Source organism: Piliocolobus tephrosceles, chromosome 17 (genome assembly GCF_002776525.5).
Source record: "Piliocolobus tephrosceles isolate RC106 chromosome 17, ASM277652v3, whole genome shotgun sequence".
Lineage (NCBI taxonomy): Eukaryota > Metazoa > Chordata > Mammalia > Primates > Cercopithecidae > Piliocolobus > Piliocolobus tephrosceles.
The window spans coordinates 29002174-29025180 of record NC_045450.1 but is presented as its reverse complement, the minus strand read 5'-3'; the positions used below and the strand labels follow the sequence as shown (position 1 = coordinate 29025180).

Sequence of the window (23007 nt, the reverse complement as noted above, 5' to 3'; positions counted from 1 at the left end):
GAAGGAAGGAAGGAAGGAAGGAAGGAAGGAAGGAAGGAAGGAAGGAACCCACTCCTGATATGACTAATCTACTCTGGAGATAATAGTATTCATCCATTTATGAGGGCAAAGCCCTCATAATCACCTTTTAAAGGTTTCACCTTTCAACACTGTTGCATTGGGAATTAAGTGTCTAACATGTGAACTTTGGGTGATGCATTCAAACCATAGCAGAGTGAATAAGGAGGAGTACAATGACCCCCATGTCTGAGATTTGTTTTAAAATACTTTAGCTGGTCAGGCACAGTGGCTCATGTCTGTAACTCCAACACTTTGGGAGGCTGAAATGGGAGGATTGCTTGAATCCAGGAGTTAGAGACCAGCTTGGACAGCATGGTAAGACCCCAACTCTACAAAACATTTAAAAATTAGCCAGGTATGGTGTGTGTGCATGTGGTTGTAGCTACTCAGGAGGCTGAGATGGGAGGATTGCTTGAGCCCAGGATGTCGAAGCTACAGTAAGCTGAAATTGTGCCACTGCACTCCAGCCTGTGTGACAGAGCAAGACCCTGTCTCACAAAGAAAGCAGGCAGGCAGGAAGGAAGGAAGGAAGGAAGGAAGGAAAGAAAATACCTTAGCAAAAGGGAACAATTGATGAAACAAATGTGGCAAAATGTTGCTAATGGTTGAATCTAGGTGACAAGTTTTGCGGAGGTTTGTTGAACTACTTTCTACTTTTGTAAATGTTTTAAATTTTTCATAATAACATTTTTCTTTTTTTTTTTTTTTTTGAGACAGAGTCTTGCTTTGTCGTCCAGGCTGGAGTGCAGTGGCACAATCTCGGCTCACTGCAACCTCCCCCTTCCGGATTCAAGCAATTCTCCCGCCTCGGCCTCCCCAGTAGCTGGGATTACAGGCGCCCGCCACCACGCCCGGCCAATTTTTGTATTTTTCGTGGAGATGGAGTTTCACCATGTGGGCCAGGCTGGTCAAACTCCTGACCTCAGGTGATCCGCCTGCCTCAGCCTCCCAAAGTCCTGGGATTACAGGCATGAGCCACCGCCCTGGCCATAATATTTTTGTTTAAAACATCTGTTTCTCTTTGACTCCCTGTGGTCCTAGTTCTGCATTGTAAAACAGAGATTGGCAAACAACAGCCACTACCTATTTTTATACATAAAGTTTTACTGCATTGCAGGTATATTCATTCATAAACTCATTCATGTCAATGGCTGCTTTCATTCCACAACAGCAGAGGTTAGCAGCTGTGACACAGACCACGTGGACCACAAAGTTGAAATATTTACTATCTAACCCTTTATAGAAAAAGGTTGCCAAGCCTTAATGTACAGCGACCAATAAATTCAACCCCTTGCTTCTACAGAGCAGTGTTTTAAAATATTTGAAGGCTGAGATATGTTTTTCTTCAAAAGAGGAGTATTGATATAACAAGGAATAGAAAGACATTTGGGCAGGGTCCCCTCTGTCTCCACATTAGTGGCCTCTCAGGAAATCATTCCTGATAGTCAGTGTCCTTAAACTGCGATGCCCAAAGTTGAACACCGCACGAGCGGAGGCGTGCCCCAGATGGCACTACCACCTCCAAGCCCAGCCCAGGCTCTGAACCGCACAGGAATCTATACTAGTGCCCAGCCCAACCTCCTCCTCCTTCCCCAGAGGGAGCACCTGGCTCTCTGCCACATGGCGGTAGGACAGTCCTGCCGGGTGGGAGAAGGTGATGGTGGTTCCGTAGGAGTCTTCCCCGTCATTCCACACTATCACTTCTGCCTTCAGCTCCAGGTTACTCCCCACCAGCAGGGTCTTCAGGCTGGGTATCAGGGGTGGGGAAGGAGAAGATAATTCTGTGACTGAGGCTAGAAATGGTCTGGGATAAAATGGGGTGGGTGGGGATGTGGAAGATAGACAGGGGACAGGACACCTGGGTTCTTCTTCTTCTCTCTTTTTTTTTTTAAAAAAAAACGCAGTGCTGATCTTTCACCCAGGCTGGAGTGCAGTGGTGTGATCATGGCTCACTGTGACCTCCAACTCCAGAGCTCAAGCAATCCTTAAGCTTCAGCCTCCTAAGTAACTGGAACTATAGACATGCTCTACTCAGCTGATCTTTTGTTGTTGCTGTTGTTTTGTTTTGTTTTTGTAGAAATGGGATCTCACTCTGTTGCCCAGGCTGATCCCTAACTCCTGGCCTCAAAAGATCCTCCCGCCTTGGCCTCCCAAAGTGCTGGGATTATAGGCGCGGACCACTGTGCCCAGCCAGGACACCTGGGTTTTGAGTATAGGATGAAACAATGTTAGGGAGAGCCAGAGACAGGAGTCCCAGATTCCAGGAAGGAGGCTGGGGCAGTAGGGCAGGTCTAAGGTGGGGGCACTCACCCTGGGAAGCTGAAGGAGATGCCGAGATTGTCCTGGCAGATATGGTCGGCTCCACAGTTCTTCTCAAAGGGGAGCTGCGTGGGAAGGCAATGGGGGGTTTTCTCGGAGACCCAGGCCCCACGCTGTGCGCCCTCTCTGGGAGACCCCAGCGCCAGGACTCACGGAGGCCATGAAGTATCTCTGAGCATCGGCGGCCAGCATAGGCCGCAGGTTTCTGAAGGCAGGGAGGGGCTCGCCCACCAGCGTGAAGTTCAGACGCAAGGTGATGGGGGTCACAGAGTCCTCCACGCAGGTCTGGGGGATGGGCGTGGGGAAGAGCGAAGGGTGAGGTGAGCCCTGTGCAGAGCTGCGCTCGGCCCCACCCGCAGTTCTCATCCTGCCCCTGCCCAGCTCCCACGCGGCTTCCGCTACCTTCAGGGCCTGCTCAGCATCACCGCCTTCAGGAGGCCTCCCTGACACCCTCTCTGTTCTCTCCCCTGGTTTGTCTTTGTTTTTTTTTCTCCTCCCCACAGACCTCCCGCTCAGCAATGACTGTTTTGGCCAGCGCTATGCCCCCAGGGCAGGGCCTATCTCCCAGGAGCAGCTCGATACATGCGTGTCCAGTGAGTGCCTGAAAAAAAGCCCAGCCGGAAGCCGCAGAGCTCTCTCAGGCTGCCCAATTCTCTTTCCTGAAATCCAACCGTGTGGCCCCTGGCAGTTGCAGCCGATCTCATCACTTGTTCGCTCGCTCGCTCACTCACTCACTGGCTATGCAGTAAGCACCTCCTTCATGCCTGGTCCTGGGCTGGGCTGAGCCACAGGGAGGCTGGAAGGCAGCCTGTTCTGTCCCTGCCCTGCCTTCTGCCAGCCCCAGCGCGGCCGCCACCCATGTTCATGCCCAGACGCACCGGGAGCAGCAGGGTGAAGGTTTCACAGTATGTCTGCAGCCCGAGGACTTGGACTCGGCTCAGACTCCGGTTCTTTGTTTCCTGGAAGGTGGCACGGGGACTCAGGCGGCCAGGGTCGAGAGCCAGGTCCACGGTCAGAGAGCTTTGGAGGTCACCTGTAGGCGGTCACAGAAACGGCGTTGAGAGAGACAGGAACTCCCTGGGTGGACAACGGGCAGGGTGGGAGAAAGGCGTCTGGGGCTGGGGGACTCCAGAGGTCAGGGTGTCCTGGGTTGGAGGGGAGGGGACTCACGGCTCCCAAGCAGGTTCTTGGAACGTTTGTCAATGTAAAGGCAGATGCTGGATTGTCCCAGGATCTGGTCAGAGACCACCTGCTCCTGACACTCAAATGCAGACCTGGGGATCTCAGCAGGTTTGAACTGCATGCTCACCCCTACCCAGAGCACAGGTCTCGTCCTGCAGGCAGAGCACCGAGCTGAGGACAGGCCCTTGGCTCCTGGGAGCACCATGTGGGGTGGGGTGGGGTGTGGGCACCCCCATCTGGACCTAGGACCACCCAGGGAGCGTCCGAGAAAGGCTGCTCTCACCTGAGCAGGAGCACCTGGCCCCGGGCCCCCACAGCCAGGTCCACCAGTCCATCCTGGGTGAGGTCTTGACCGCCGCTCAGTGCCTGCCCAAAATACTGCAGCCTGGGGGAGAGCTGGGAGCCGGTGATCCGCTGGCCAGAAGAGAAAAGAGTGAATCAAGCTGGAAGGTGGGGGAAGAAGTTGGAAATAAGTAACAAGGGGGATATAGATGTGGGACCATCAGAAAGGGAGAGAAGAGGTGAGTGGTGAACAGCTGTCACCAAGAAGAACCTGAAAAGAGGAGGTAGGAGTTGGGAGATGATTGCTAAGAAACAGATGTAGGAGTGGAGATCGGAAGGGTGTCCTGGTGATCCAAGTGTCATTCATTCAATCAGTCTCTAGTTCCAATTCTGACTCCTCCACGTATGAGCCACGAGGCCGTGGGCAAGGATTCAATCTGTCTGTGCCTCCGTTTCCTCATCTTTCATATAATGATACTATTAGCTCAGAGTTTAGCTGTGCGCAGGAGAGGAATTCCTACGGTTCTTAGAACAGCACCCAGAATACGGCCAGCAGTCAATAATGTGTCACAATGTGTATTAAGGCTGAAAGGGACCTTGGAGCTCATCCAGCCTCACCTCCCTTGTTGCAAAGATGCAGGAGAGAGGTTGGAGACAGTGCCAACTCCATGTAGCCTTTAAGAGGCCGACTCCAGACCCAACACCAGACCCTCTGACCCCAGGCCCAAGTCCCCTTTTTGTTTCTTGCTGTCACTCTGTCTCTTCAAAGGACAAGAAAAAGCCGGGGTGGGGTAGGGAGTGGTCACACCCACACGCAGATCCACCTTCCTGGGCACGGCCTCCCCTGTAGAACCTATCACCTTCATTCCCAGTGCTCATGTTATGCCCGCTCCCTGGAAGAATGTGCCCTTTAAATCTCTATGCACCAATGGAACTGGCAGGCATTAAAAGTAATAATAATGGGTGGACGTGGTGGCTCACGCCTGTAATCCCAACACTTTGGGAGGCCAAGGCGGGTGGATCACCTGAGGTCAGGAGTTCCAGACCAGCCTGGCCAACATGATGATACCCCGTTTCTACTAAATATACAAAAATTAGCCAGACGTGATGGCACACCTGCAATCCAAGCTGCTCAGGAGGCTGAGGCAGGAGAATCACTTGAACCCGGGAGGAGGAGGTTGCAGTGAGCGGAGATTGCGCCACTGCACTCCAGCCTTGGTGACAGAGCAAGACTCTGTCTCAAAAAAAAAAAGTAATAATAATGAGCCCGGCACACTGGCTTGTGCCTGTGGTCCCAGCTACTCAGGAGGCTTTGGCAGGAGGATCTCTTCAGCCCAAGAGTTCGAGGCTGCAGTCAGCTATGATTGCGCCACTGCACTCCAGCCTGAGGGACACGATGAGACTCTTGTCTCTAAAAAATAAAAATTTAAAAAAGAAAAAAGAATAATAACAAAATAAAAAGAGAAATTTACCAATTACTGAGGGAGTCTAGAAAGGCTAGGTGTACCCCCTCTAAATCTAAAATAAAAGTTCAAAAATAAAAATAAAAAAATTTGATTGGTAAAAAATGCTAACGATCATTAAAGCCTTTAGCAAGGCATAATCTTTTTGCCTATGGAGGGTCTTGCTGATGGTGACACGGTGACACGGTTGACTGATCACAGTGGCAACTCCTGGAGGTTGGGGAGGTTATGGCAATTTCCTAAAATAAGACAGTGAGGAAGTTTGCTGCCCGGATGGACTCTTCCTTTCATGAAATTTCTCTGGAGCATGGGTTGCTGGTTGATAACATTTTACCCACAGTAGAGCTTCTTTGAAAGTTGGAGTCAATCCTCTCAAATTCTGCGCTCGTTTATCAACTACTTTTATATAATAGTCTTTTTTTTTTTTTTTTTTTTTGAGACACACTTTCACTGTTGCTGGAGTGCAGTGGTGTGATCTCGGCTCACTGCAACCTTCGCCTCCCAGGTTCAAGTGATTCTCCTGCCTCAGCCTCCTGAGTAGCTGGGATTACAGAAAACCGCCACCACACCCGGCTGATTTTTTTAGTAGAGATGAGGTTTCCCTATGTCGGCCAGGCTGGTCTCAAATTCCCGACCTCAGGTGATTTGCCCACCTCTTGCCTCCCAAAGTGCTCGGATTACAGAGGTGAGCCACTGTGCCCGGCCTGTTTGTGTAATATTCTTAACCTTGTGTCATCATTTCAACAATTTTCATAGCATCTTCACCAGGAATAGATTCCATCTGAAAAAAAAAACCACTTTATTTCCTCATCCGTAAGAAGCAGGTCCTCATCTGTGCAAGTTTCATCATGAAATTGCAGCCGTTCAGGCTCCACCGTCTAATTCTGGTTCTCTATTTCCACCACTCTGCAGTCACTTCCTCCCCTGAAGTCTAGAACCACTCAGAGTCATCCACGAGAATCGGAATCAGCTTCTCCCGAACTCTTGTTAATTGTTGATATTTTGACCCCCTCTCGTGAATCATGAATGTTCTTAATGGCATCTAAAGTGGTAAATTTTTTCCGGAAGGTTTTCAACTGACTTTGCCCAGATCCATCAGAAGAATCACTATGTATGGCAGCTATAGCCTTATGAAATGTATTTCTGAAATAATGAGACTTGAAAGTCGAAATTACTCCTCGGTCCATGGACTGCAGAATGGATGTTGGGTTTGCAGGCGTGGAAACAACACTAATCTCCATGATCATCTCCATCAGAGCTCTTGGGTGACCAGGTGCATTGTCAATAAGTAACAAACTTCGGAAAGAAATCTATTTTTCTGAGCAGCAGGTCTCCAGAATGGGTTTAAAACACTTACCCAACTATACTGTAAACAGATGTGCCGTCTCCCTGGCTTTGCTCCATTTCTAGAGCACAGGAAGGGTGGATTTAGCATCATTCTTTAGGGCCCTGGAATTTTCCAAATGGTAAATGAGCACTGACTACAACTTGAAGTCCTACCAGCGGCATTAGCCTCTAACAAGAGAGTCAGCCTGTCTTGAAGCCAGGCATTGACTTCTCTGAAAGTTCTAGATGGCATCTTCTTCCATCGAAGGCCGTCTCATCTACATTGAAAACCTGTTGTTGAGTGTAGGCACCTTCATCAGAGATCTTCTGGAGAAGAACTTGCTGTGCCTTCTCCATCTGTACTTGCTGCTTCACCTTGTACTTTTATGTTGTGGAGATTGCTTCTTTCCTTAAACCTCATGAACCCTGCTGACTTCCACCTCTGCTGACTTCCAGCTTTTCTTCTGTAGCTTCCTCACCTCTCTCAGCCTTCACAGAACTGAAGAGCATTCGGACCTTACTCTGGATTTGGCTTTGGCTTAAGGGAATATTGCGGCTGGTTTGATCTTCTATCCAGAGCACTCAAAACTTCCTTCATAATAGCAATTAGGCTGTTTCACTTTCTTATCATTCCTATGTTCACTGGAGTAGCACTCTTAATTTCCTTCAATAACTTTTGTTTTGCATTCAGAATTTGGCTGTTTGGTGCAAAAGGCCTTCAGTCCGTCTTGGCTTTTGACATGGCTTCTTCACCAAGCTTAATCATTTCTAGGTTTTGATCTAACATGTGAAATACATGGCCAGACACGGTGGCTCACGTCTGTAATCCCAGTGCTTTGGGAGGCCAAGGCAGGCAGATCACTTAAAGTCAGGAGTTTGAGACTAGCTAGGCCAACATGGCGAAACCCCATCTCTACTAAAAATACAAAAATTAGCCAGGCATGGTGGCACGCACCTGTAATGCCAGTTACTCAGGAGGCTGAGGCAGGAGAATCACTTGAACCCCAGAGGGGAAGTTTCAGTGAGCCGAGATCACACCAGTGTACTCCGGCCTGGGTAACAGAGTGAGACCCTGCCTCAGTAAATAAATAATGAGAGACATGTGCCTCTTCCTTTCACTTGAACACTTAAAGACCATTGTAGAGTTATTATTTGGCTTAATTTCCATATTGTTGCATTGCAGGGAATGGGAATAGGGAGGCCAGAGGAGAGGGAGAGAGAGCCAGGGGAGCTATCGGTGGTGGAGCAGTCAGAACACACACATTTATGAAGTTTGCCTTCGTATATGGACATGGTTCATGGTGCCCCAAAACAAGGACAATGGTAACATCGAAGATCACTGATCACAGCTCACCATCACAGACATGATAATTTCAAAAAGTTTGAAACATTGTGAGAATTACCAAACGTAACACAGAGACACAAAGTGAGTGCGTGCAGCTGGGTAAACAGCACTGATAGACTTGCTCGGTGCAGGGTTGCTGCACACCTTCAACGTGTAAAGAGTGCAGTATCTGCAAAGCGCATAAAACATGCGCTTTGTGATGGGTCATGGGAGTTGGTACGAACTGTTCACAGTTTCATGACAACATGTGGGCCCTTGTTATTCTCAACTATCTTTCACCCTCTTTTTAGATTCCCCTTCAGTTGTTAAACTATATGTTTTTTGTTTATTTGTTTTGAGATGGAGTCTCACTCTGGCACCCAGGCTGGAGTGCGGTGCTCCAATCTCAGCTTACTGCTACCTCCGACTCCTGGGTTCGAGCCATTTTCTTGCCTCAGCCTCCCGTGTAGCTGGGATTACAGGCATGCGCCACCACGCACAGCTAATTTTTGTATTTTTGGTAGGGACGGGATTTCCCCACATTGGCCAGGCTGGTCTGGAACTCCTGACCTCAAGTGATCTGCCTGCCTCGACCTCCCAAAGTGCTAGGATTACAGGCGGTACCCACTGCACCTGGCCAGTTGTTAAACTATCTTAATGATAATTAAAACAGATTGTAACAACATAACACCTATTGTGTGCCAGGCACTGTGATAAGCACTTCATGCGTACTAACTCATTTAATCTTCACAGCAGCAGTTCAGTAAGGTTGATTCTATTAGTATCAACATTTTACCAATGAGAAAACTGAGCACAGAGACAGTGAGTTTCCTGTCAAAGATCACACAGCTGGTGTGTAACAGAACTGCAGGGACCTTCCCTGCCACTTTTTTCTTTTTGGTAACAGCTTTTTTGAGCTATAGACGACATAGCACAAAACTCACCCCTTTAAAGTATATGATTTAGTGGTTTTGGTATGTTTACAGAGTTGTGAAACCACTACCACAATCAATTTTAGAACATTTCCACTACTCCAAAAAGAGACTCCATACCCATTTGCAGTCACCCTCATGCCCCTGACTTCCCCCCACACCCAGCCCTGTGAAACTGCTCATCTACTTTCTGTCTCTACAGATTTGCCTGTTCTGGACATTTGGCCTGAATACATGTGGCCTTCTGTGTCCGGCTTCCCTCACTTAGCATGTTTTATAGGTGGAATTGCCACATCTCATGGCAACTCTATGTTTAACTTTTTGTTTGTTTGTTTGAGATGGAGTTTTGCTCTTGTTGCCTAGGCTGGAGTGCAGTGCCGCAATCTCGGCTCACCACAACCTCCACCTCCCAGGTTCAATCAAGTCTCCTGCTTCGGCCTCCCGAGTAGCTGGGATTACAGACGCCCACCACCACGCTCAGGTAGTTGTTGTCGTTTTGCTTTGTTTTTTTTTTTTGTATTTTTAGTAGAGATGGGGTTTCACTGTGTTGGCCAGGCTGGTCTTGAACTCCTGGCCTCAGGCGATCCACCTGCCTCAGCCTCCCAAAGTGCTGGGATTACAGGTGTGAGCCACTGTGCCCAGCCTATGTTTAATGTTTTGAGGATCTGCCAGACTGATTTCCAAAGCAGCTGCGTGGATTTACATCATCCTCAGCAGTGCGGGAGGATGCCCAGTTCTCCCAATCCTCACCAACACCTGTCATTATCCGTCTTTGTTTCTAGTCATTCTAGTAGGTGAGAAGTGGCATTTCATTATAGTTTTGATTTCTGATGACTAATGACGTTGAGAATCATTTTATCCACTCAGTGGCCCTTTGTACCTCTTCTTTGGAGAAATGTCTATCCCTATCCAAATCTTTTTTTTTTTTTTTTTTGACACAGGGTTTTGCTCTTTCACCTGCGCTGAAGTGAAGTGACGCAATCATAGCTCACTGCAGCCTCAACCTCCTGTGCTCAGGTGATCATCCCACCTCAGCCTCCCGAGTAATTGGGACTACAGTTACTACAGCACCACGACGCCTGCCTAATTTTTAAATTTTTTTCTAGAGATGGGATCTCCCTATGTTGCCCAGGCTGGCCTGAAACTCCTGGCCTCAAGTGATCCTCCTGCCTCAGCCTCCCAAAGTGTTGGAATTACAGATGTGAGCCACCTGGAGCAGCCCCTTTGCCTATTTTTTAACAGGGCTTTCTTGACTTTTGCCAAGGAAAGCAGCCCTTGTTCTCAGGGAACCCTGCTCCCTTGGGTGGAGGGTGGCTGCAGGGATGGGTATACGGTGGGACCTTGATGGCAGAAAGGGAATAAAATCATGTAGCATCCAGGGAGGCGAGGAGCGAGTGGAAGGGTAGGTTGAAACGACTGGACCTAAGTGGTGAGCAGCAGGGAGCCCGGAGACTGCACGCCAGGTTGGAGGTCAGGAGGCCGGAGCACCCTTCACCATCCCGGACCCACTCTGAACCTCTGGCAAACCAAGGCTCTTGTCTTCCCAGTGTCCCACGTTCCATCTGTAAAATGGGTTTTCTGTGCCTGACCTGTGTACCTTGTAAAACTGGCGAGGGGCTGGGCATGGTGGCTCACGCCTATAATCCCAGCACTTTGGGAGGCCGAGACAGGCAGATCACCTGAGGTCAAGAGTTCAAGACCAGCCTAGCTAACATGGCGAAAGCCTATCTCTACTAAAATACAAAAAATTCACTGGACATGGTGGTGCATGCCTGTAATTCCAGCTACTCCAGACGCTGAGGCAGAGAATCGCTTGAACCTGGGAGGCGGAGGTTGCGGTGAGCTGAGACCGCACCACTGCTACAAGGTGCTCAGAGCTGGGCAAGGGAGGTAGGAAAAGGTAAAAAGGGACAGTTTTCCTGTATGACAGAGCGGGAGAGGCAAGGAGGAGGCTCTGCTCTAATGACAGAAGCGGGACACGGCCTCACCTGGCTGTGGGAGGGGCCGATGCTAGGTCCCAAGGCTCCGTGAAACAGGTAGACAGCACCCTGGTTCTCTTCCTCTCCTGGGGCCCCGATGACCACGTCCGTCAGCTTGTCCCCATTCACGTCCCCCAGCACTGTCAGAGCCGCCCCAAAGCGACCCCAGGGGTGGCCCTGCTCCCCGTGGAGAACAGCATCACACCACCACCTTCTCCACTGCAGAACGAAAGCAGTGCCAGGCCCAACCTGGGCAACCCCTCCACCCACACTGGACCCCACCCAGCCCAGGTCCCATCAGCCACTCACCCCCCTGGGCAAGGGACACACGGACACCTGGCCCCCTCGGGTCTGCTCGTAGTAATGGGGGGCCCCGATGAGGATCAGGTCAGTGCTGCCGTCGCCATCCACATCCACGGAGCAGAGGGAGGCCCCGAAGTAGGAACCAATCTGGAGGGCAGAGCCTGGGTCATGCTGCCTGTCCCCGCCAGAGGCAGCCCTGTGGGCTAGGTCCCACCTCTCCCCAGGTACCAGGACCTCCCCCAAGACCCCCAAAGCCCCTCCATCCTCTTCCTGGCCCCAGCCACTGTCCCCACCCTCATCTTCCCCTCTGGCTTCTGTCACACCCAACCTGTGTCCCCGTGACTTCGGCCTTCAGCCTCCATTGCCCGGACACCTGGGTGAAGACGGCAGCCTTCCCAGTGTGCTGGTAGCGGGGGGCCCCCAGGACCAGGTTCTGCACCCCTTTCCAGAGAGCCAGCTCCGTGGAGTAACCTGAGGGGCCCAGGTCTCAGCACAAAGGCCCCCACTCCCCCCACCCAGAACCCTGGACCCCCACTTCAGGCAGCACAGCCCCCTTCTCCCCTCCCCAGAACCCTGGACCCATCCCAGGCAGCGCATCTCCCACCTGTCCCCAACCCCTGGTCGTTTCTCACCCAGGTAAGAGTCCCTCATGTCCACATTCTCCTGAGACATGTTGATGAAGGTGGGGTTCGTATTTGGGGGATACAGGAAGGCACCTCCAGACCAGGTGAAGCTCCCCACAGCCCCCAGAATGGGGCCATCCTGGGAGGAAAGGATTCCAGGACTGAGCAGAGGCCGGAGCAGGAAGACAGCATGTATAAGAGATACGCCTGCCGCCCGTGCCCCTTACCCACCTGACACCCACCCTGGCCTTCCCTGCTCCCTCCTCCCCTCACCGCACATCATCGGCCTAAGGGGCCCCACTCACAGGCGTGAACACAGCGCTGAAGCCCTCCTGCGCCATCTCCAATTCGAAGGAGCTACTGCTTGTGGTCTCCGTACCTGGGGAAAAGTATGACACTCGAGTGCCAGGGAGGGAGATGAGCTTTGCCAGGTCTAAGAACACTTCAGCTTTAGGAGAAGCTAAGACTGGAGGCCCAGGGAGGGCTGATGCCTATGACAGGGAATAGGCTCTGCCCTCCAGATCAGCTCCAATTTCAGGGCCTCCCTCTGCTCCATGGATGTGGACAGCGATGGCAGCACCGATCTGGTCCTCACCAGGGCCCCCTCACGGGTCTACGAGCAGACCCGAGGGGGCCAGGAGTCCGCGTGCCCCTTGCCCAGGGGAGTGAGTGGCTGGTGGGACGTGGGCTGGGTAGGTCCCAGTGTGGGTGGAAGGGTCTCCTGGGCTGGGCCTGGCACTGCTTTTTGTTCTGCAGTGGAGCCGGTGGAGGTGTGGGATCATTCTCTGTGGGGAGCAGGGCCATCCCTGGGGCCACTTTGGGGCAGCTCTGACAGTGCTGGGGGACATCAGTGGGGACAAGATGACAGACGTGGCTATCGGGGTCCCGGGAAAGCAGGAGAACTGGGCTGCTGTCTACCTGTTTCACGGAGCCTTGGGTTCTAAGTGGAAAAGTGTTACGACTGAGGAGTCCCCAAGCTAAGAGCTCCCTTCAGATTCACCTTCAATGGCAAAGATCTTCTCCTTCAGCTGGTTTTGAATATCTTTCAGAGCATCAAAGTCCTCCACTTTAAATATGTGTTCCTGGGAGGGCTTCGATGCAATGTCATTTAATTCTTTCCAAGAGTTTCTGTTTTGAAAAGCTGATCCAACCTGTCTCCAGAAAAGATCAACTCAGTAAAAATCATAAATCGAATGTTTCTGTGTGCACTGGGTGCAACATCCTCCGATAACCCCACAAGATCAACATGATCACACCCCATGGACACAGGAGAAACATGAGGCCCGGACGGCATCAGGGAGTTTAGGAAAAGGATCATGGTCTCCAGTCTGGGGCAGAGTTTTCGTCCTGAAGGCAGTAAGAGCCGAGAGAGCTGGTGTTTCTATCCTTGAAAGGTATGTTGTTGGCGGTGGTTCACACCTGTAATCCCTGAGCTTTGGGAAGCCAAGGTGGTAGAATTGTTTGAGGCCAGGAATTTGAGACCAGCCTGGGCAACATAGCAAGACCCCATCTCAACCAAAAAAAAATAAAAAAAAAAAAGCCAGGTTTGATGGCACACGCCAGTGGTCCCAGCTACTGGGGAGGCTGGGGTGGAAGGATCACTGGAGCCCAGGAGTTCGAGGCTGCAGTGAGCTAGGATTGCACCACTGCCTGAGTAATAGAGCAAGACCCTGTCTCAAAGAGAAAAGAAAATAAATAGAAAGGGAAGTTGCCCTGAGAGGAAGCCGTGGGAGAAGGGGGAAGCCGTCCCATGCCCTACCCCAATTGCATAGCGGATGATGCCTGCTGCATCAGCCATGGGGATGACGTCCTTATAATCCAGGCTGTCGCCTTCTTTCTTCCCATCAGTGATGACAATGAGAATTTTAGTGGCATCCCCACGGGCCCCGTGTGAGGCCTGGAACAATTGGTGCCTATCAGGAAAGAAGAGATCTTAGAGGCCTGTGAACAAAACCACACTAGCCCCTGGTGCCCTTGTGAAAATGAGAAGATGCCTTTTCCTTTGGGAGGCCCTAGTCCCACCCAGAGGCCCAAGCTTGGCAAGGGTATTACGGGCTGGATTTCAGTCCCTGACTGTCCCCTTCTCGTGGAGACAGATGAGGCCCAAGGGAAGACCTGGGTGCTTTGGGACTGTGCCTGGAAGAAGTCAGGACTCACACGACTTTTTGGATGGCAGTGGCCGTGTGTGTCAACCCTCTCAGTTGGTGAACAGAAGCCAACAGGCCGAGGGGGTTTGAGGTGCGCCTGAATTTCTCAAAAGTGAAGTGTACGTAGAATTCACTGGAGAACTGCATCAGGGAAAACTGGGAGAAGCACACAGGGCCGGGGCTGAGGCCATTTCACCAGGATCCAAGCACCTGCCCCCAGCAGCCTCCCTGCCCCAAAGGCACACCTGGGTGCTGGGTCTCTGGAACTGGCTTATCACAGCTCTCACGAAGTTCATCATCGTGGCAAAGTCGCCGGGGGAGATGCTGCCCGAGCCATCAATCAGCAACACAATGTCCAGCTCCTGTCTTGGGCACTCTGGGGAAGGAGGTGGCACCGGTCCTCCAAGAGACACTCCAAGAGCGCAGGACTATGGCCTCCTGGCCATAAGAGCTCACTCTCCCAAAACCCTTCCTCCCCTAAGCCCCTAGTCTGGCGATGGGAGTCAGACTCCATACCCTGGGTCCTCTCCTCATCGGGGGCAGGACTTCCCTAACCCCCTGCCTGGAACAAGGCCCTTCATTCTCTTAAAGTTGCATAAAGAGGCTGTGATGGGCCGGGCGCAGTTGCTGACACCTGTAATCCCAGTACTTTGGGAGGCCGAGGTGGGCGGATCATGAGGTCAGGAGATCGAGACCAACCTGGCCAACATGGTGAAACCCCATCTCTACCAAAAATACAAAAATTAGCTGGGTGTGGTGGCATGCACCTGTGGTCCTAGCTACTCGGGAGGCTGAGGCAGAATTGCTTGAACCCGGGAGGTGGAGGCTGCAGCGAGCGGAGATCGCACCACAGCACTCCAGCCTGGCAACAGAATGAGGTTCCATCTAAAAAAAAAAAAAAAAAAAAAAAAAAAAAAAAAGGCTGTGATGAAGCTGCTCACCCCTGTGCAGCCAGCCCTGTCGATAAAAAAAGTGAAGGTCAGACTGGGTGCAGTGGCTTACGCCTGTAATCCAAGCACTTTGGGAGGCCTAGACAGAAGAATTGCTTGAGCCCAGGATTTCAAGATCAGCCTGGACAACATAGCGAGACCTCACATCTACTAAACATTGTTAAAAATCAGCTGGGCCTGGTGGCTCTTCTCTGTGGTTCCAGCTACTCTGGAGGCTGAGGTGGGAGGATCACTTGAGCCCAGGAGTTGGAGGCTGCAGTGAGCTGTGATTGTACCACTGCACTCCAGCCTCAGTGACAGAGTAAGACTGTCTTTAAAAAAAAAAGAAGAAAGAAAAAAAAAACAGGAAGATTTCTCCAATTCAGATGGTAGGAAGCAGAGGGCCTCCCCCTCCACCCTGGATATCTGTGCCCCTCCCTGGACCCATTCCTCCTTCCTCCCTCAATGTCACCCCATCCAGCAATGATACAAACTGGCACCAGTTCCTGGCCAGTGTTTGTCCTCACTGCTCAGTGCTGAATGGTAGTTTTGTTAATTTTTTTTTTTTTTTAATTGAGATGGAATCTCACTGTCACCCAGGCTGGAGCGCAGTGGTGCGATCATAGCTCCCCACAGCCTCCAACTCCTGAGCTCAAGCGATTCTCCTGCCTCAGCCTCCCCAGTAGTTGGCACTATATGTATGTAACACCATGCCCAGCTACTTTGTATTTTATATTTATTTTTTGTAGAGATGAAGTCTCACTATGTTGCCCAGGCTGGTCTCAAACTCCAGGCCTCAAATGACCCTCCTGCCTTGATTGTTAATATTTTAAACAAATCATCACAGGCAACAGCCATACACTGGGCCTGTTCTGTTCTCAGCTTAAATACAGGCCCCCACTCCCCTCCTGTGTGAAGGCAGCATCTATCCTGAGAAGAGGACGCTCTTACAGCACCTGGAGAGGAGATCCCCTTCCATGCGACCTCTCAGCATCGTCTCTGCCCCAGAGGCCTCCACCGGAGAGACAGGTGTTCTGGGCATTCTGATGAGTGCCCAGGCCCCTGTGGATGGAGTCTGGACCCACGGAGGTGCTGGAAGGTGCACCCTATTTGCAACCAGATGTCAGTCTCACCAAGGGCTTGAGAGCAAATGTGAAACCAAGGGGAGGCCTCAGCCTGCCAGGTCTGAAAAGCCCACTGTTCCGCTTCCTTATCTTTCTTCCCCATCAGCACCAGGGAAGCCAGGCCCTGCGTCTCAACCTGCATGTGCACACGCACACACACACATACATGCACACACATGCATGTACATGTGTGCATGCGCACATGTATACACACACATATGTATACACACATGCACACACACACGTTGCTCACGCTGCACTTTCACTGACCTTTCCTAAACTACTGCACAAACCAATTGGTCATATCCCAGGACCCACTGGATGAAAATAGATCCTCTTCTCTAAAAATAACAGCAGCTGGGCTTCATGGGGCTGTCACCTGGTACTAGCTGCTGTGCTAGCCCCTGGCCATGAATAATCCTATGTTACTTTCAGTGCTGGGTGTGTTATTCTCCCCATCCAACAGATGAAGAACGGATGCTTGGAGAGGTTAAGGTCACAGGAAAGGTCCACCGGCGGGCCAGGAACGGGCAGGGTGTGCGGGCGGCAGTGTCGGGAACCACTGCGACACGTGGTAACTCTTTTTCCAGATCCCTTCTTCCTGATCCACTCTGGCAAGACTGTCTCTAGCCCACCGCACCCCCAATTGGATGTGCGTGAGCTCCTCAAAGACTTGGTGGTCCTGACACTCACCCTGCCCGGACGCCGGGAGCCTCTGGGTGAGCTGGGTGGGGGCCAGGAGGAAGCAGAGTCCGGTCAGGTACATGTTCCTCCCACACCCGTGGTGCACGGTGGGGCCGCAGGCCTGGGGACACAGCGGGCTGCTGGGGGGCTGCTCCTGCTCCCTCCCACCCTCGCATTCCAGCACCGCCACCCTACAAGAGACTCCCAGCCCCCGCGGCCCCGGCTCCTCCCTCCCTTACTCACCAGCAGCTGGGGGGGGCTGGTGGTAGCCGCCAGGGACAGGCCCAGGGACATGTTCACAGCCTCCGGGGGGACTGCAGGGACAGATATGTGCATGGTCACTTTCGGGGGTACAGAGAAGGCTGTGGAAGAGCTGGGCAGGGGTCACCTCCACCTGGGAGACAAGGTCTGATGGTGAAGGGAGCTGTCCGGTTTTGACAGAGCTGCAGGGGTGTGATGAGCGGCGAGGCCTTAAGAGGCCAGGAAGCATGTCTGAGGGTGAGGGTCTCAGACACAGCAAAAGTTGGAAGTGAAACTCCGGTGAGCCCCATGGGCCCCTGGAGCTGGGGAGCCTGGTGGCCCTGCCCTGGGTCCCAGGAGGGGCGGTGACTCACCCTGCAGGCCAATGGGCTCACAGGCACCGGTGCTGTAGCCGCACTGGTAGAGGCCGCCCGTTTGGTTGGCAGCTGTTCTCTCTTGGGGGGCTCCAACCACCACCCTGCGAGGAGACAAAGAACACTTCGGGTAAGAGTGTGGACGCTGCGGCACAGCTGCCGCTCCGGCGAGTGTGCGTTCCCTCTCTAAACCTCAGCTTCCTCATCTGCAAGATGGATTTTCATCATTTAAATTCCACGTGGAAGGGATTTCTGTCTGCTGGATTCTCTGGCGTGTGGAGACAGTAAACATTTGTTGAGTCTGGGTGTGGTGGCTCACACCTGGAATCCCAGCACTTTGGGAGGCTGAGGTGGGAGGATCGCTTGAGCCCGGGAGTTTGAGACCAACGCAGGCAACATAGTGAGACCCTGTCTCTCTATATTTTTAAATGTATAGAAAAAAAGAAAGAAAAAACAAGTAAGTGTTTGTTGCACGACTGATTCCTACTCACAGGTTGTCGTGTGGACTCAGTCAGCGTCCACCTATGATGAGCCTGGCACTGCACTTACTGCTCTGTAAATGTTAGCTGTGAGGCCGTGCCTGCTTTCAGGGCAAATCTTCATTAGCCAGGGCAGTCGCTACACCCGACAGAGAGGAGAGTTTGCAAATAACAGGGCAGGGCCGGGGCACGGGGCCCTGAGCATGGAGAGGATGGATGGAGCCGAAGGCCAGCGCCACCTGGGCCTCACCAGGAGTTGGCATACTGGACCACGCTGTCTCCAAACCCAGCGCTGTCCACACGGAAGGCTGTCAGCTCCTCTGTGTCCAAGTTGAAACCCAGAGAAGTTGCTAAGGCTGGGAAAGAGGTGGGAAGAGAGCTTTGGAGAAGGGTCTTCCTCCTGCCTGGCCACCCTCTACCCCCAGCCCCAGCGCCCCAATCTCCCCTCTGAGCCTGATGCCCAGGGTGCCTGGGTCTTCTGGACACCCAACTCATCCCCTTCTCTCCTTCCCAGGGTCCAGGGAGGCCCCTTGCCCACCATCCACTATCGAGTTTCAGTTCTCCATTTCTGCAGAGCAGTACCCAGGCTCTAAAAAGGATCTTTTCCCAACGTGCCCCTCAAGTGTTGTGAGAGAGACTCCAGGAAAACTTGGGTACCAAAGCATTCTGTCCACAGAGCACAAGCTTGGCACGTTCTATCTACTTTTAAAATCTCTGGAGTGTCGAGAAAACTGGCCTCTCTTCCAGCATCTCTGGAACTCCCCCAAAGTTGGTTCCTCAATATCCTCTCCCTCCACAAACTCCAAATCTCAAACCCTATGTGCCAGCCTCCCCCTCATGCTTGACTCAGCCTCTCTTCCTACCCAGATCCTAAGCCCCCAGCCTGAGCCCCCATTTCAAGGCCCTGGCTCCCTTGGGCCTGGGTCCCCAGCCCTACTTCACTGGGGCCTAGGCTCACCTGTGAACAGGAGGAGCGCTGCCCTGGTCCTGGTCATGACTAGAAGGTCAGACGTGGAGCTCTGAGCTCCTGGGCCGTTGCAGGAAGAGCTGGACCAAGGTACTGAGGAAGCAAGTGGGCAGAGAGGTGGCCAGGGGCAAGAAGAAGGTTGTCAGCATGAGTCAGAGGGGGCGGGCAGAGAACGCAGCTGATCCGAGGATGGGCCGGCCGCCCACACACCCCCAACCCCACCGCAGTCTCTCATCAGATGACTTGGCTTGATGCCCTTTGCTTAGGTGGATGCAAATCCCTGCTCTGCCCCTCCCAGGCTCCCCCTTGACTGCCAGAAGGCACCCCTTGACCTTGAAATTTCAGCTGGACTGGAGGGGGGTGGGGCAGATGCCAACCCCTCAGGACCCTAAAGGAAACCCTGGTGGGAGCCCTTCACTCTGGCCTGGAAAATCTGGGCCAAGGAGTGGGGCATCCGGGTCCCTAAGAGGAGCACAGAGTGAGTATTTGTTCATTCATTCATTCTCTCATTTATTCATCATTTATTCAAGATGCCTAATTTGAGCCTGGAGACGCAAGCCCTCTGCTAGGTGGGGAAGAAAATATAAACCACAAATCCCCAGCCCTGGGGTCAGTGGAGAGGCAAATTTATAAACAGCAAGTTCCCCCCGCTGTGAGGGGGAAGCGCAGAGACCACAGGGTGCCTCACCCAGGCTGAGAAGGTGTGGCTTTCTGAGAAGGCTTCCTGGAAGAGGTGGCACTTGAGCTGAGCACTGAAAGCAACCGAAGTCGGGAGGTGACAGGGCAGCCAGACGTGGATGAGGCAGGGGACAGGAGGGTCTGTGTGTGAAATCAGCAATGGGAACCAGACAGTCAGGGTAAGAGATAAGGTCAGGGCCACTGGGAGGAAAGGAAGGGGAAGCAGGCCCCAGGCCCTGGAAGCCCCCCTAATATACACCAATTTTTTTTTTTTTTTTTAATTTCAGAAACAGGGTCTTGCTCTGCCACCCAGGCTGGAGTGCAGTGGTGGGATCATAGTTCACTGCTGCTTCGAACTCCTGGGCCCAAGGGATCCTCCTGCCTCAGCCTCCCAAAGTGCCGGGATCACAAGTGTGAGCCACCGCACCCGGTGAGGATACATTGATTTTGTCCTGAGGGTAGAGGGGAGCATTGAAGGGAATTCATGAGGACTGAGATCTTCACATTTTCATTTTAGAAAGTGGGTTATATGGGCATGGTTTGTTTGGGAAGCAGCTGGAGACTGATTTGTCAGGAGAGAGATGTTGGGGGTCTGCGGGGTGGGTAGACTGCTGACTGTGGGGATGGGCTGGAGGCTGATCAATCACTGCAGGGAGGACAGAGGTGATGGAGGAGGAAGCGTGGGGGTTAGGCCAATCTCAGTTTTGAGGAAAACAGAGCTTAGTGTTTAAGAGCTTGGACTATTTCAACCTCTCTGTGCCTCAGTTTCCTCATCTGCAAAATGGGAATGATCACGAAAGTCCACACCCCTTGTCGTTGCTGGGAGAGTTGAGTGGTGTGGAGGGCTCAGGAGAGCGGGTGGGAACCTGGGCTGGCAGCTGTGATCATTGCTGTGCTGTGACAGCCGTCCTGGTGGAAGAGGGCATCTGTGGAGCCTCCGAGAGAGAGGTCAGAGGTAGTTGGGTGTGTGGGTCTGGACCTCAGAAACAGCCTTGGATTCTGGGCCCATCAGCAGAAGTGCTGGGTGAGGTCCTGGTGAGAGTGTGATGAGGGAGGAGCATGCAGGCCACGGAAACAGCCGTGGTGGCTGCAGAGCAGGAGATGCTGAAGACTGAGGAGGCCCCACAGAGAGACAGGAGGAGGCCAGGAGAGAGACGGGCAGGCCGGACGGGGGACATGAACCATGGCGCAGCCTGCCAAACATCCAGTGAGGCAGGAGATGAGGAGGTCCCCGGCTCTGGTAGCAGAGGCCATCAGAGATCCCACAGTGGGCCACACCGGGAAGGCAAGAAGGCCAGGCTGGCATGGGCAGAGGAGGGGCTGGCACGAGGAAGGCGGCAGCGCTGTCACCTGGAGTGAGAGCCTCGGACACACTTCCAAGCAGCATGGCTGGGAGAGGGCCCTGGAGAAAGGGAAAGACAAGGAAAACTGCAGAGAGAGAAGATGGAGGGTTGAACGCCAAGAAGGAAACAGAGACAGAAAATCCCCAAAAAGAGGAAGAAGTAGTGCAAGTTCTGGAGAGGATAAAAGAGGAACTGGCAATTGGGGATGTGGAGGGCTGGGCTTGTGGGCAGGATGAGGGCCAGAGAGCCCTCGCCTTTGAGGAGGCTATGATCCCAGCCTTCTCGACACCCCCTTTCCCTGGGTTGAGGTCCACCTCTGGAGGAGGAGGCAGGAGAGGAGGACCCCAGACGCATGAAAGACCCCCTCTCCTCTCAAGCTGCCCACCGACTTCCACCATGCCCTGGGCTCAGTCAAGGTGAACTTGAATTGGAAGAAAGCTATGGTGAGATCACTTGCTTTTGGAACAGACAACTCAGGTTCAGCAAAGAGGAAGACAGGACGTGTCCTCAACTCACCCCACCCCCTTCTTACAGGTGAGAGCCGTGGGGCTGCAGTCAGGACCTCAGGGTGTCTAAAACTCATAGCCCCACTTCAGTGAATCATGACTGTGATGTTTCCAGAGAAAGGATGGCAGCTGGGGAAATGATGTAAGCGAGGAAGGAGGGGGCTGCCCGTCACCCATCTCCTCAGCCCCGTGGGGCTCTGAGTCAGCAGAGCCCAGTTCCCCATCTAGCCTCCTGGGGTGCTCAGAGCCCAGACTGAGCCCATGGCAAGAGGTCAAGGGCAGAGGGAGGGTCTTGGGGAGTCTGGAGAGTAGCCAGCCTGTCTTGGGCTGATCCTCACCATCCCTGCTCCATCCCTGAACCCAGGGACGCTGGTTGAAAAAGGTTCCAGCAGGGCAGCAGGTCAGGGGGATGTGGTTCTGACACAAACAGGGGAGGAGGTAGATATGGAGAAGCCAGATCGGATGCTGCTGCCTTAATTCGGATCTGATTTGCCTAAGTGGAACTGAAAAATTTGGGGTCTATCTCCTGTGTCCTTTGTTTTCTGTGGAAAGAAGAGAACAGAAACCTGGTGGGCAGAAACCCTCGGATTTCTGGTCCGTTTTTGCCCCTTGTTCACCCATGAGGCCCAAGTGGAGTTACCCTAAAGTTTCTGCCCTTCCTCTACCTGCCTGCAGTCACTCTCACTTCTCTCTTTGAAGGACAATCCCTGCTCCACCCCCACATTTTCTTAAAATACAATTTATTTTAATTCTAAAGTGTAGAAATACACACAAACAGAGGTACTCGGGAAGATGCTGTGCTCCAAAAACACCCTGAAGGCCTGGCGTTCTGGTGTGGTGACAGTTTGGGAGCACCGTCTGGGAAGCTCGGGAGGCAGAAAGGAGAAGCAGGCATGGGGTAACGATGGGGTAACAATATCGGGAGGCCGACACAGGAGCTGCCATGATGACATTTACAGCACCACGCACTTTATTTATTTTCTTAGTTAAAAACAATTTTTTTCTTCTCTCTTTTTTATTTATTAATTTTTTTAGTAGAGATGGGGTTTCTCTATGTTGGCCAGGCTGGTCTTGAACTCCTGGCCTCAGGCGATCCACCTGCCTCAGCCTCCCAAAGTTCTGTGATTACAGGCATGAGCCACCTCACTCAGTTTCTTTTATAAAATTTTAGATTCAGCGGGTACATGTGCAGGTCTATTACACAGGTATATTGCGGGGTACTGAGGTTTGCACTTCTGTTGATCCTGCCACCCAAATAGTGAGCAGAGTATCCAATAAGTGGTTTTTCAACCCTTGCTCTCCTCCCTCCCTCTTCCCTTCTGGAGACCCCAGTGTCCATTGTTCCCATCTTTATGTACATGTGTACCCAATGTTTAGCTCCCACTTATAAATGAGAATGTGCAGTATTTGGTTTTCCGTTCTTGTGTTAATTCACTTAGGACTATGACCTCTAGCTGCATCCATGTTGCAGCAAAGGACATGATTTCGTTCTTTTTCATGGCTGCATAGTATTCCATGGTGTGTGTAGCATGTTTTCTTTATCCAATCCACCATGGATGGGCACCCAGGTTGATTCTACATCTTTGCTATTGCGCTTTATTTATACTAGCTAATCGAACCCTCACAGAAGTCCTGTGACAGGGACTGCTGTCACCCCTATTTAACAGATACAAAACTGAGGCCCTGAGAAGTTGGGTCATCTGCCTCAGGTCACCCAGCTAGTGCGGGCTGAGGACAGGACTC

General features: G+C 52.3%; 1 protein-coding gene across 4 annotated transcripts in view; it reads right to left on the bottom strand.

Annotated features, from left to right (window-relative positions):
• The window catches only part of ITGAX (integrin subunit alpha X), a 29573-nt gene extending 10628 nt beyond the window's left edge, over positions 1-18945 (bottom strand). For 2 of the 4 annotated variants that reach the window (XM_023191077.2, XM_023191078.2), the window contains exons 1-20: positions 18729-18943; positions 18021-18126; positions 17292-17395; positions 16921-16991; positions 16687-16798; positions 14186-14316; positions 13951-14096; positions 13553-13706; positions 12794-12944; positions 12099-12172; positions 11803-11932; positions 11499-11641; positions 11177-11317; positions 10877-11086; positions 3845-3975; positions 3550-3713; positions 3258-3412; positions 2533-2664; positions 2371-2444; positions 1666-1807 (exon numbers count right to left, since the gene is read on the bottom strand). In XM_023191077.2, the coding sequence (XP_023046845.1) occupies positions 1666-1807; positions 2371-2444; positions 2533-2664; positions 3258-3412; positions 3550-3713; positions 3845-3975; positions 10877-11086; positions 11177-11317; positions 11499-11641; positions 11803-11932; positions 12099-12172; positions 12794-12944; positions 13553-13706; positions 13951-14096; positions 14186-14316; positions 16687-16798; positions 16921-16991; positions 17292-17395; positions 18021-18126; positions 18729-18765 (2508 nt within the window). In that variant the 5' untranslated portion in view covers positions 18766-18943. Of the gene's footprint in view, positions 1-1665; positions 1808-2370; positions 2445-2532; positions 2665-3257; positions 3413-3549; positions 3714-3844; positions 3976-10876; positions 11087-11176; positions 11318-11498; positions 11642-11802; positions 11933-12098; positions 12173-12793; positions 12945-13552; positions 13707-13950; positions 14097-14185; positions 14317-16686; positions 16799-16920; positions 16992-17291; positions 17396-18020; positions 18127-18728 lie in introns of all 4 variants that reach the window. The other 2 variants (XR_002726166.2, XM_023191076.1) reach the window with 2 other exon arrangements.
• Between the last annotated feature and the right edge of the window lie 4062 nt (positions 18946-23007).